This window comes from Lissotriton helveticus, chromosome 10 (assembly GCF_964261635.1).
Source record: "Lissotriton helveticus chromosome 10, aLisHel1.1, whole genome shotgun sequence".
In the NCBI taxonomy this organism is placed as follows: Eukaryota; Metazoa; Chordata; class Amphibia; order Caudata; family Salamandridae; genus Lissotriton; species Lissotriton helveticus.
This window is the reverse complement of record NC_136071.1, coordinates 426750381-426763284: the sequence shown is the minus strand read 5'-3', so window position 1 is coordinate 426763284 and position 12904 is coordinate 426750381. Positions and strand designations below refer to the sequence as shown.

Here is a 12904-nt window from a genome sequence, read left to right as displayed (position 1 = left end):
TTATCAGGAGGCAGGGCATCCCCTGTTTGAGAATTAGCTCATTCACGAGCATTTGATACCACTAAATAATGTATTGGAACTTGGTCCCCGATATAAGTTGGGTCTGTAGGTGCCGCTTTATATTTTTTGTCCACTCTAGGTGTGAGGACCCTAGCTCGCACTGGATCTTTGAATCCCTCATCTGCAGGTTTTAACATACCTTTGAGCATTGGTAATGTATGTGTAGTTTTCTGTGATGCACTTAGTGTCTCAAAAAAAAAAATCCTCAAGAGGCTCCCTATTGAGCTCTACTCCATGGTACTGTGCAGTTCTATTAAGCAACTCAATAAACTCCACATTATCATCTGGAGAAGGCTTACATGGGTATAGGTTTGGGTCGTTATCATTATTGGGATCAGTGTTCTAATCGACCCAAGGTTCTGGAACATTGTCTAGTGACACGTCCCCAAGGTTGTCCCTGCCTTAATCCCCATCATCTTGATGATCTGGCGATTGTGGCAGAGGAGAATTTGTGGGTGTTATGAGTAAATTAGGATCCATATGTGGAGAAGGTGAAAGAGGTGGTGGAGAAGTGTTAGTAGCTATATATATATATCTTTAAAGGGATATGTTAAGAGCCCTCCAATTCTGGATTTCTTTTTGCTGGCAACTTTGCCTAAAAGTGTCCTGTTTTAGGGTTAATAACAAGTTACTTCTGATTGGGGTCTGAGTTGGCAGGCGGAACATCCAAACAAGGCTCCTTAGATGGTGTAGGAGCAGTTTTTAGGGCTCGGCCTCCGCCCACTGAAAGTGGGAGGAGTTTCGAGATCCTAATGTTAAAGAAGAGAAAAAAAAAGTATCTCCTAGGGCTTTGGCGAGACAAATTCCACACATTCTTTAGTGTGTTATGTCATCTGGCCAGTGATTCGTCTTCGTTGTGGTGTCGTTTTAATAGCCTTGAAGTGATAGGCTAAATGTCTTTTTCGTCGGGCATGTGTAGCATTTTTCGTTCGTGTGCGCGCAAAGAAGTACATTAATTATAATTAGGAGCTGTCAGGGTGCCTCCGTAAGTGAATCCAGATGGCCGGGCGCGTTCACCATTCAGCAGCGGTCAGCGCGCAGCTGCTCCATGCCAGGCCGGGAAAGGGCTTCATTAGTTCAAGAACAAGAGTCTGACGTTCTGTCATGGGCTGTTCTTTTAATCTCAGTTTCATTTTTTTTCTGGAATGGTCCGTGGCCGGTGTGAATGGAATTGTTCTCTCGAGTTTATTATGTGTTTCTTTGCAGCAGCTTTTGTTTTCGGAGCTGAGGTAATGAATAGCAAGCTGGCAGGCAGCGCCTTTTAGAACTGTTTGCTTTCTGTTTGAGACTCCTGACAATGTTTTACAAAATCTTTTTTCTAAAAGCAAGCATCTATCGGAAGTGGGAGATAGGAACCTTTTGACTGGTTTCATATAGTTCAGAGATTCACTTTCATTCCTCTTTAAATATCACTCTTTAGGTGTTCAAGGTTTGTGTATTTTTTTTTTACATATCTTAAGACAATCTAAAAGTATTTTTTCAAGATGAAATGCCAAAGCAGCACAATGCAGAGCAATGACATACTACAAGTGGCATACTATAATATTTTTTTAATAAGGGGCAAGACGTTGAAAGCCTAATAGCATTCTCAAAGTTTATGTGTAGTGTTCATAAAAGCAGCAAATCTGGGATAAGCTGGGGGGAACTGTCTTTCGCTCTAAAGGCTGTCTGTCAACAGGTTTTCGCTTTCAGAAGTCTAACTGGAATTCTTCAGGACTGTTTATATGGAGTAGTTGCACTATTCTAGCAGACAGTAAAGCATCTGATTACAGTGGTCTTGGGGGCAGAAAACATGACCGCCTTGCTCCTGTCACACTCACATACGTGTATATGACAATTGTGAGAGTGCAGTTTGAGAGTTGAGAGTGCAGATTGAGAGTGCAGATTTAGAGTGCAGATTGAGAGTGCAGTTTGAGAGTGCAGTTTGAGAGTGCAGTTTGAGAGTGCAGTTTGAGAGTGCAGTTTGAGAGTGCAGTTTGAGAGTGCAGTTTGAGAGTGCAGTTTGAGAGTGCAGTATGAGAGTGCAGTATGAGAGTGCAGTATGAGAGTGCAGTATGAGAGTGCAGTATGAGAGTGCAGTATGAGAGTGGAGATTGAGAGTGGAGATTGAGAGTGCAGTTTGAGAGTGCAGAGTGGCGGTGCAGAGTGGGGGTGCAGAGTGGGGGTGCAGAGTGGGGGTGCAGAGTGGGGGTGCAGAGTGGGGGTGCAGAGTGGGGGTGCAGAGTGGGGGTGCAGAGTGGGGGTGCAGAGTGCAGAGTGGCGGTGCAGAGTGGCGGTGCAGAGTGGCGGTGCAGAGTGGCGGTGCAGAGTGGCGGTGCAGAGTGGCGGTGCAGAGTGGCGGTGCAGAGTGGCGGTGCAGAGTGGCGGTGCAGAGTGGCGGTGCAGAGTGGCGGTGCAGAGTGGCGGTGCAGAGTGCAGAGTGGCGGTGCAGAGTGGCGGTGCAGAGTGGCGGTGCAGATTGGTGGTGCAGATTGGTGGTGCAGAGTGGCGGCGCAGAGTGGCGGCGCAGAGTGGCGGTGCAGAGTGCAGAGTGGCGGTGCAGAGTGGCGGTGCAGAGTGGCGGTGCAGAGTGGCGGTGCAGAGTGGCGGTGCAGAGTGGCGTTGCGGCGGTGCAGAGTGGCGGTGCAGAGTGGCGGTGCAGAGTGGCGGTGCAGAGTGGCGGTGCAGAGTGGCGGTGCAGAGTGGCGGTGCAGAGTGCAGAGTGGCGGTGCAGAGTGGCGGTGCAGAGTGCAGAGTGGCGGTGCAGAGTGGCGGTGCAGAGTGGCGGTGCAGAGTGGCGGTGCAGAGTGGCGGTGCAGAGTGGCGGTGCAGAGTGGCGGTGCAGAGTGGCGGTGCAGAGTGGCGGTGCAGAGTGGCGGTGCAGAGTGGCGGTGCAGAGTGGCGGTGCAGAGTGGCGGTGCGGCGGTGCAGAGTGGCGGTGCGGCGGTGCAGAGTGGCGGTGCAGAGTGGCGGTGCAGAGTGCAGAGTGGCGGTGCAGAGTGCAGAGTGGCGGTGCAGAGTGGCGGTGCAGAGTGCAGAGTGGCGGTGCAGAGTGGCGGTGCAGAGTGGCGGTGCAGAGTGGCGGTGCAGAGTGCAGAGTGGCGGTGCAGAGTGCAGAGTGGCGGTGCAGAGTGGCGGTGCAGAGTGCAGAGTGGCGGTGCAGAGTGGCGGTGCAAAGTGGCGGTGCAGAGTGCAGAGTGGCGGTGCAGAGTGGCGGTGCAGAGTGGCGGTGCAGAGTGCAGAGTGGCGGTGCAGAGTGGCGGTGCAGAGTGGCGGTGCAGAGTGGCGGTGCAGAGTGGCGGTGCAGAGTGGCGGTGCAGAGTGGCGGTGCAGAGTGGCGGTGCAGAGTGGCGGTGCAGAGTGGCGGTGCAGAGTGACGCAGAGTGACAGTGAGTGCAGAGTGACAGTGAGTGCAGAGTGACAGTGAGTGCAGAGTGACAGTGAGTGCAGAGTGACAGTGAGTGCAGAGTGACAGTGAGTGCAGAGTGACAGTGAGTGCAGAGTGACAGCAGAGTGACAGTGAGTGCAGAGTGACAGCAGAGTGACAGTGAGTGCAGAGTGACAGCAGAGTGACAGTGAGTGCAGAGTGACAGTGAGTGCAGAGTGACAGTGAGTGCAGAGTGACAGTGAGTGCAGAGTGACAGTGAGTGCAGAGTGACAGCAGAGTGCAGAGTGACAGCAGAGTGCAGAGTGACAGCAGAGTGCAGAGTGACAGCAGAGTGCAGAGTGACAGCAGAGTGCAGAGTGACAGCAGAGTGCAGAGTGACAGCAGAGTGCAGAGTGACAGCAGAGTGCAGAGTGACAGCAGAGTGCAGAGTGACAGCAGAGTGCAGAGTGACAGCAGAGTGCAGAGTGACAGTGAGTGCAGAGTGACAGTGAGTGCAGAGTGACAGTGAGTGCAGAGTGACAGTGAGTGCAGAGTGACAGTGAGTGCAGAGTGACAGTGAGTGCAGAGTGACAGTGAGTGCAGAGTGACAGTGAGTGCAGAGTGACAGTGAGTGCAGAGTGACAGTGAGTGCAGAGTGACAGTGAGTGCAGAGTGACAGTGAGTGCAGAGTGACAGTGAGTGCAGAGTGACAGTGAGTGCAGAGTGACAGTGAGTGCAGAGTGACAGTGAGTGCAGAGTGACAGTGAGTGCAGAGTGACAGTGAGTGCAGAGTGACTGCAGAGACAGTGTGTCAGGGTGCACATTGTGTGAGTGTGCAGAATGAGTGTGCAGGGTAAACAGTGTGTGACTATGCAGGGTGACATTGGGAGTGTGCGGGTGAGCAGTGTGTGAATGTTACGGGGCAGTGTGTGAGTGTGCAGAAAACACCACACACACATACACCACACACACATAACGCACACACAAACCACACACCTCAGTCTCTCAACACCACACACTTGTCACCACTCAACACAACACACTCACCACCACACTCACTCCCCAGGCTCACCCCCACAGACTCACCACCACACACTCACCAGCACACAGAAAACAACGCACACAACAACACACCCCCAGTCGTCAATGAATGCTTTCACCATGCACAAACACCAACAACCATCATCCATCTGTGCACGCTTTTACCAAGCACACACCCACCAGCCGTCAGTGCACCCTTCCACCAGGCACACACACCTCCAGCCGGCAGTGCACTTTTCCACCAAGCAATCGCAGTATGGTACACTTTACTTTTAAACATATTCATATAAAGCACAGCATGCCACCATTGGTAAAATTACAATTCAACAAACATACTTCCACTACACACCACATGCACACACTCCATAACACATGGCAAAAAGACATTGGCATTTACAATGCCATTAGCTCAAACTCAAATAAATCCGAGCCCGATTGCATTTCTAATGCTTGTTTCTCTTGGGGGCAGAATTTTCGGTGTGGAAGATTTTGGTGCCGATGTTTTCGGATCCCAGGATTTCGGTGCAGAGGTTTTGGTGCCGAAGTGTGTTTCGGTCCCAAAGTGTTCTAGGGATCACTCAGCTTGTCTTTCGAAGCCAAAGTTTTGGGTTCAGACCCTGAAGGAGGTCTACTTGGTCCTGAGCCAGAAGGCTGTGATACGGGTTTCGGAGCAGGGCCCGAAGGCGGGACGTTCAAAACTATCTCTGTCCCGGACGGACTGGAGCCTTTAGAGGGTACCTTTTAGGGCAGAGGATCATCTTTACTCCCAGTACGTTGACCGAGCGCGATATCTTTCTCGATGTCGGAGTCTTCTTCGGACACGTAGATGTGGTGTTCCTCCTCGGCCTCGGTTCCCTGTGCTTCGTAGATCTTTGTTGACATCTTCTACGTAGAGACCAGGAGTGGAGTCTCTGTGTTGCGGATACATTTCATGAAGCCGAGCCCGATGGTCACGTAGCGTCTTTTTCAAATGGAACGATCAGAAGGCTTCACAGTTTTTTTGTTGTGTTTGGGCGACAAACACAAATTGGCTTGTCGAGTAGATCGGTGCGGGGGTACTTAGAATGGCACACGGGGCGGAATTGGAATGGAGTCATTTCCATCTACTATGAACTCGGTTGACGTGGCTAAGCCCAAGGGCCTTCCATGAGACTTTCAGATCGAAAACTGTGTTGAAACGTAGCGCAGTTGTTTACATACGAATCCAATTGCGGAAAAAAACAATCTAACAATGGAGTCGATGCCCATGCGCACTATCACCGAAAGGAGGAGTCACCTAGCTCGTGACTGGAAAAGACTTCTTCGAACAAAAACAAAGTGCAAACATCCGGACCCAACACTAGATGGCAGACTTATGCAAAGCATGTGATCTACAGCTCACATGCCTCGACTTAAACTTATATAAACATTTATATATACATACCATCTGAATTTGGACCACAATAGTTTGAACAGAATGTATTCTGACCAAACTGAAAATCCAAAGTAAATGATCTCATGTACTGGTATGTCGAATTAAAAATAATCCAGTAAAACTAGCACACATCCTAGCTATTTAACAGCATGGCCGCAGTAGCTAGAGCCACTTCTAAGGCCACCAACACACTTTTTTGCGCCTTCTTGGTCCTTCGATTCTTCTAGCTTCTCATGCCTTTAAAATCTTTAAATGTTCTTTTCTGCATTTACTGAAAAAAAAAAATGCTTCCCGATGTAGATGAAAAAAGGCAAGCGACAGATACTAAATGTGGATCTGTGGCAGGTTTCTTTCTTCCACAGGGAGGCCATTTCACAATCACTGAAAAACATGATGAAGCTTCAGTGTGAAAAAGCTGCAAACATTTTAAACAAGCATTAGAAATGCAATCGGGCTCGGATTTATTTGAGTTTGAGCTAATGGCATTATAAATGCCAATGTATTGTTGCTATGTGTTGTGGAGTGTGTTCATGTGGTGTGTACTGCCAGTGATCTCACCACTCTACTCACTACTCTACTCACTACTCACTACTCTGCACTCACTACTCACTACTCTGCACTCACTACTCACTACTTTGCACTCACTACTCTACTCACTACTCCAATCACTACTCTACTCACTACTCTACTCACTACTCTACTCACTACTCTACTCACTACTCTACTCACTACGGCTGTGCACACATGCACTGTGGATTAGTATGTCAAGGAAAATGCCTAAGTATTATTTCTCGTTAAAATACTTTTATTAAAATGTTCACTTCAAACAATGTAATATTCTTTCCAGTCTTTAAAAACAATAACATTGCATTAGTTTATTTGACAATGTTATGGCCCATTGCAGTGAAATGTAACGACTGTGATGCATGTTAGAGGACATTTTTATGTAGACTGAAAGTCAAATTTAGGCATAAAACCAACTTGAAATATTCTAATAAACTAGAGAACTTCGCTTTGGTCTTATTCTTGCCAAAATAAACGGTGTTTATGCACACTGCTCTATTCATAGGGGTTAGACTTGTGTGGCTTAAAATATTCTCAGCTGCGGCGCTGCATGTTATGTTCTTGAGTGTGCGAATGATGTATTTACTTTTTAATTCCACTCAAACACTGCGGTTAATATATATTTTTTTCGATTCAAAGTGAGATTCAGTTTAAAAAGTCTGGCTCTAGGTTGCTCTTCTCTTTTATAATTTCTCAATTTTTACACTTCATGTGGTGGCGGAAGGTTAAAAAATGTACAATGCATTTTTCGTTCTTTAAAACGCACCTGGGACTCTCTCGCTGTGTGCTCTTGGACAGACCAGGATGCGGCCATCACATCGCTGGTGTGTTCGAGGCTCCCTTCTCGCTTGCAGTATCTGTGTTTGACCCCATATGAGATCACAGCTGCAGGGAGTTTGATGGGAGAGGCCTCGGTTCAGGGACATCAAAGGATTTTGGGGGCTCTGGGCCAAACGCATCTTGGGGGCCGCTTTTTGGAACAGCTTTGAATTTATGATCCAATTTCATCTCTTTCATGCCCTCTTTGGCCAGGCCACTGACAGTGCACAGTCCCACGTCCAGATTATAAATGTGTTTACATCGAATATTCTTGGATAATGTGACCCAGCAGCGGCCCACTAATATTACTGCAAATAATCTGAGCGAGCCCCTCCCATTTCTCACACATCATGTCCTATTTTGATATAAATAAAACTTTTTTACGGAGGTTGCATTAAACATAAACACATGACTCTGCAGAATATCTGTAATAAGCTCTCACACATCACCCACATTAAAATAAATTAAAGGAAAAAAGTATTTTAAACAATTTTAGGGGAGAGGGTGTAGCCTTGTGGCCAGAGCGGCGGACCTCGAAGCTGGGGGACTGGTTGGAGTCTCGGCAGAGACGCTCTACGTCCTGTGATTCTGGGCAGATCAGGTCATCTCCCCGCACCTCTCAAAAATGAATGTGTCTGTAACGAAAACGGTGCTATGTAAAGCGCTCTGATACCCGATGCCTCGGGGCTAGTGCGCGCTATATAAAGCTCTAAAAAAACCTTACCAAAAGAAATGTTTCAGAAGGGAATTCACACTGATCGGCTGTGCCTGTCAGAAGCAACTACGACGCTGGGCGCTAACTCGCGCTGGGAAAATCAGATTTACGTCAAACCAGGGCAGGGGGGACCAAACCAGGGCAGGGGGGACCCGGGACCCGGGAGGGCGGAGAGGGGTGTGTGTGCTAATCTGCGCCTGTCTACAGCCTGTCTACCTTTAGTCATGTAAGGAAGAGTGTCATAATCTTGTCTCGGCAACTGGCACATTAATGACCCGCTGGCATCGCCTGCATGTGGCCGGCGCTTCCCTCGCACGCCTTTGATCTGGTGAATAAAGAGGCTAAGAGGGCGTTGGACAGGTGGGTGACTGACAACCGTTTATCTGTACGTCTGTCTGTCTGTCATCGGCCCTCATCCCTCTGGATACGCGGACCCTTCCTGTGTTGTTATCTTATCTCATACCCTACACTCCTGTCAGCTGCTTAAATGACGCTCTCGTGCACGTGTCACTGTCCGGACGAGGAGCGCCGGCCGGATAAATAGGCCGCTCGCCTTCCCTCGTGAGCACCACAGGCCCGAAGCGCGCGGAGCAGAGCACGGGCCGGATACGTAGGAGTAACCGTGCTTTATGCGCACGGGACGAGGGGCACTGAGGGGGGTGAAAGGGTGCCCCACGGCCGATGCTCGTGGCGGGTGCCACCAAACGCGAGGAAGCCCCCCGTGGCACCCTGAAGCCTTTACGTGTGCACTAATGTGCGTGCACACCTCCATTTGCACACCTGTAGCAGCGTTCTCTGCACAACGATGAAGGTGCGCCTAGCTCAGGGTGTTTCGCTCCATTCACAGTAACAGCTTTATAAAAAGTGCGCAGCCAAAGGATGAAAAACGTGAGGGGGCTTATTTACAAGTCCCTTGCGCCGCCGGTGCCTCACTGTTAATATGGGTAAAATGACGGACCAGCGGCGCAAGAGCCTTGTAAATAAGGCCCGAGGTGACCCACTGCGAAATCCTAAAATTGGGCCTGTGCGCAAGCTGACCATTGGGGATGGTGCGCCAGGGGGTGCGCGCGCCCGGCGGTGCACAGCGCAATGCGCGTTACACGGTCCTTGGAAGGTGATGCTGCGCCGAGGATGAAGGCGCTATGCTGGCTCGTGCGACCAGTGCCACCGCCGCGTATCTGTGCAGTTAGTGCACAGTCAGAAGAGGTGAGACACGGGGCCTCTGCTCCTGGTGAACTGTGACCTCTGTGCACACCCGGGGGCCTCCCTGGGCTGTCCAGCACCAGGTGCCTTGGGGCACAGGCCCAGCTGTGTCCCGGGGTGCACGCACAGCTCTGCACATGCGGCTTTAACCTACGACCACCTGCACCGTATGGGCGCACCCCCCTAAAGTGTGCCAGGGGAGTTCTGTGCATTTGAAGGGCGCGCATTTCCTCTCACCGGCTTTGAACAGGAACACGTGCTCCTGTGCACAACAGATCGGTGCAACTGCACCTGTGAACTGCACCGAAACGCCCCAGGTTTCTGGGCGCCCCGGGGGTCACGGGAGGGCCGCTCCGGCGTGAAGTGTCGCGGACGCGCAGTGTGCAGGGGAACGAGGCCGGTACACACAGCACAGCAGCGCCAAACCACACATGCGTGACGTGTGCACACACGAGTCACTACCAATGGACTTTGCTTTATGAAGTTTCACTGAAACGCCAGGAGCTGGGATGAAACATTGCAGTCCTGCTCAGGGTCCGCGCCTGCATTCCGGCCGGAGAGGGGGGGCCCTCAGGCAGCGGGAGGGGGGCCAGCTTCCAGCAGCGACGGCGGTGATTGCGCGCTCCTCCCCGTGCGCCCGGTACTGTGAGGCGAGGCGGCGGCAGGCACCCTTCCCAGGCTCACTGCCGTGAAATGGATCCAAAACAAAAATATCCAGAAAAAAAAGTGCTTCCGGGACCTAACAAGGAAGCTGCGCGCTGAGCGCTGCAGAATTGTGAACGCGCCCGGCCATCTGCATTCACTAACGGAGGCACCCTGACAGCTCCTAATTACAATTTATGTACTTCTTTGCGCGAGCACGCACGAAATATGCCTCAAAATGGCGGAACAAAACTACATTTACCCTATCACTTCAAGCCTATTAAAACGAAAACACAAGGAAGACGAATCACTGACCAGATGACAGAAAACGCTAAGGAATGTCTGGAATTTCTCTCTCCAAGGCCCTAGGAGATACTTCTTCTTTTTTTTCTCCTTTAACATTAGTTCTCGAAACTCCTCCCAGTTTCACTGGGAAGGAGTCCGAGCCCTAAAAACCCTCTAGAGATGCCCAGTGAAAGAAAAATAATTCAACAACTGAGAAAATCCCTTTTTAAAAATAGATTAAAACACTTAGTGTGTTTTTAGATCCTTCTCATACAAAATGAGATAAAAGAACTGGGGCTGTGAAATAACTTCCATTACAAGACATGATTGGATATGTTTTAAGCTTGTCTATGAATGTGGCCTGTCTGGTTGATTGTTCCTTAATTTCTTGCGGGTTTGCCCCTTTCCCTTGGGCTGCAAAGTCATGATTCTAAGGTCCAGGTTCCTATTTGGCAGCCTTCATGCCTATGAATTCCCTCTGACACTAACCCAGAGCTTTCATAAATGTTGTTTCAAGAATGGGAAATAGATTCCCAAGTGGCGGACAAAGGACGGATAAAGAGAAAGAGCCCAAGGCTAGATACCTTTTGTCTGTGGGGTTAATGCTGCCGTTGGCTGCGGTACTGTCTGCTGCCTGGATTGATGTTGATCCCATTTCCTGCAACACATGCAATAAAACTTATGTTCCTATTTTAGAAAGTAATATCTGTGTGGAATAAACAAAAAAACAAAAACTTACTTCATCAGAGAGCTTGAACCGCTTACTGCTTGTATGGAACGACACAGACTGAGAAATGAGAAAATAGGTTAGTGCAGGTGGTGATAATTTTCACAGTGAACAGATAAGACCTTTAATATGTTTTGTACAACCCAAATGTTTTTAAAGTCCAGACTCCAAGGAACTTTGGCAAGAACAATGAAATATCCTGATGTTTCATGTGAACCTGCAGGACAACGCCAGCTGTTTAAGTCATTAAGAAACATGAGGTGGTAAGCGTGTGTCCCATAATCATCCTTTAAAAGTTTACACTAAGCTGCTGGGAAAATCGAAGATTGGGTTCTTTCACACTCTAATAAAATAAACTGTTGAGAGAGGCACACAGACACCCAGCAACATTCAAAATATATTTATCTGTAGCAGTTTGCAAGCTTAGAGAGAGAGAAAAACACACACACACCTCTCCTCTAAACGGAGAGTAACATCCATATGACCGACATGAAATGTGAAGCTGGTGTTGAATTTTACTAATTGGCTAAGGATCACAGCCAACAATTATCAACAAAGGGCCATTGGAATTAAAATATGAATATGCTACAAAGCCTGTTGACCAACCCAAAGCCCTTCCCTGAGTTCATTCAGCATTATTCTTACCTTCTCGGACTGACTCAGCAGAAAGTGATGGAAGTGGGGGTCATCCTTCACAGGCTGAGAAACAAAACAGATGGTCAACTTCCTGAATCTCACTGCACAATAACGTAGCTGCCCTCTACCCACTGATGATGCAAGATCACTACTCTGACAAGACTCCAAATGGACTTCCACTGTAGACATTAAAATATACCCCTTGTCAAATATTTGCTATGTTTCATAACCAAGCGACTCAATTACAATTTAATTAGGACAAAGGTTAGCGGCACACCCTTTACCAGAAGAAGTAAGCTGTATGTAGCACACGGTGACAGATGATTTAAACCCGTAAACAGACAGACGTTTTCAGTAACAGGATTTAGCAGGTACCTCTGGTAGACCGGACCATTTCTGGACACTCACTACTATTGACCAAATCTACATACACCTGATGGACGAATTACTTCTTTAAGTTAGAATTACACACTCTGTCTATCAATTGTCTTGATGAGACCATTAGCAATATTTATGGGTCAAAAAAATGGGTAAACCACAAACCTGTGGTGTTAAATTGTTACCTAAAGAACATTCGTAGAATCACTCCTAGGCCTTATTAATCTCACAAAAAATACACATTGGCCCGTTCATCATGCTCACTCCAACTGGACCTCATGAACTTAGTGGAGGTAGGATTTATTCAATTAATTACTGAATAAGACTGACACAACAAGGATTACGTTTTCAGTAGTACTCCTCATGGCAATTAGTTACCATCATGTATACATTTTCTATGAAAAGTCACTATTTCACAAAGGCGGTTAGATCACTCAAACACCCAGCACACTGCACATGGCATGACACATCATGATTGAAGTATAAGAGAAAAAGATGTTATAATGTAATAAATCTGAATATTTAAGGTTTCTTGCTATATATATATATATATACAATTGTTTTAAATGTTGTAGGAACAGGCCACTCACAAAATGTAGTTAATGGACTAGTTACTTACCTTCTGTAAAGCCTCATCTGGTAGAGACATGTTCCAACCCCAGATTCCTTACCTTTGAACTTCCCAGGCGTCAGACTAGATCCAGAAGATGTTCTAGAGCAGTACCCCTGCATGCAGATAGGGGGCATCGGTCGACTCCGCGTGACCGTCAGCTACGTCTCAGTCATCATGACATCTGCGTCTTCTATATACGTGCCACCACGGCGCACTGACGTCAGTACTTTTCACGACATTCTACACCAGAAGTGCAGAGCCAAAAAGCTGACTGATAATGGTGTGTTAGACAACTAGGGCGCTGAACGGGAAAGACCTGACATTAAGAACTGATCCGCAGTGCAGGGAGCATGGGTAGTTCGGGAAGGAATCTGAGGCTAGTTCCTGTCTCTACCAGATAAGGTGCTTCAGAAGGTAAGTAACTTGTCCATTTGATAGAGACATCTAGCTGCAGATTCCTT

General features: G+C 48.3%; 1 protein-coding gene across 1 annotated transcript in view; it reads right to left on the bottom strand.

The window, feature by feature from the left end:
* Positions 1–12904, bottom strand: part of GLYR1 (glyoxylate reductase 1 homolog) — a 529972-nt gene that overhangs the window by 223833 nt on the left and 293235 nt on the right. Inside the window, exons 7-9 of the mRNA XM_078662916.1 lie at positions 11462–11515; positions 10829–10876; positions 10674–10747 (exon numbers count right to left, since the gene is read on the bottom strand). Of these exons, the coding sequence (XP_078519042.1) occupies positions 10674–10747; positions 10829–10876; positions 11462–11515 (176 nt within the window). The remainder of the gene's footprint in view (positions 1–10673; positions 10748–10828; positions 10877–11461; positions 11516–12904) is intronic.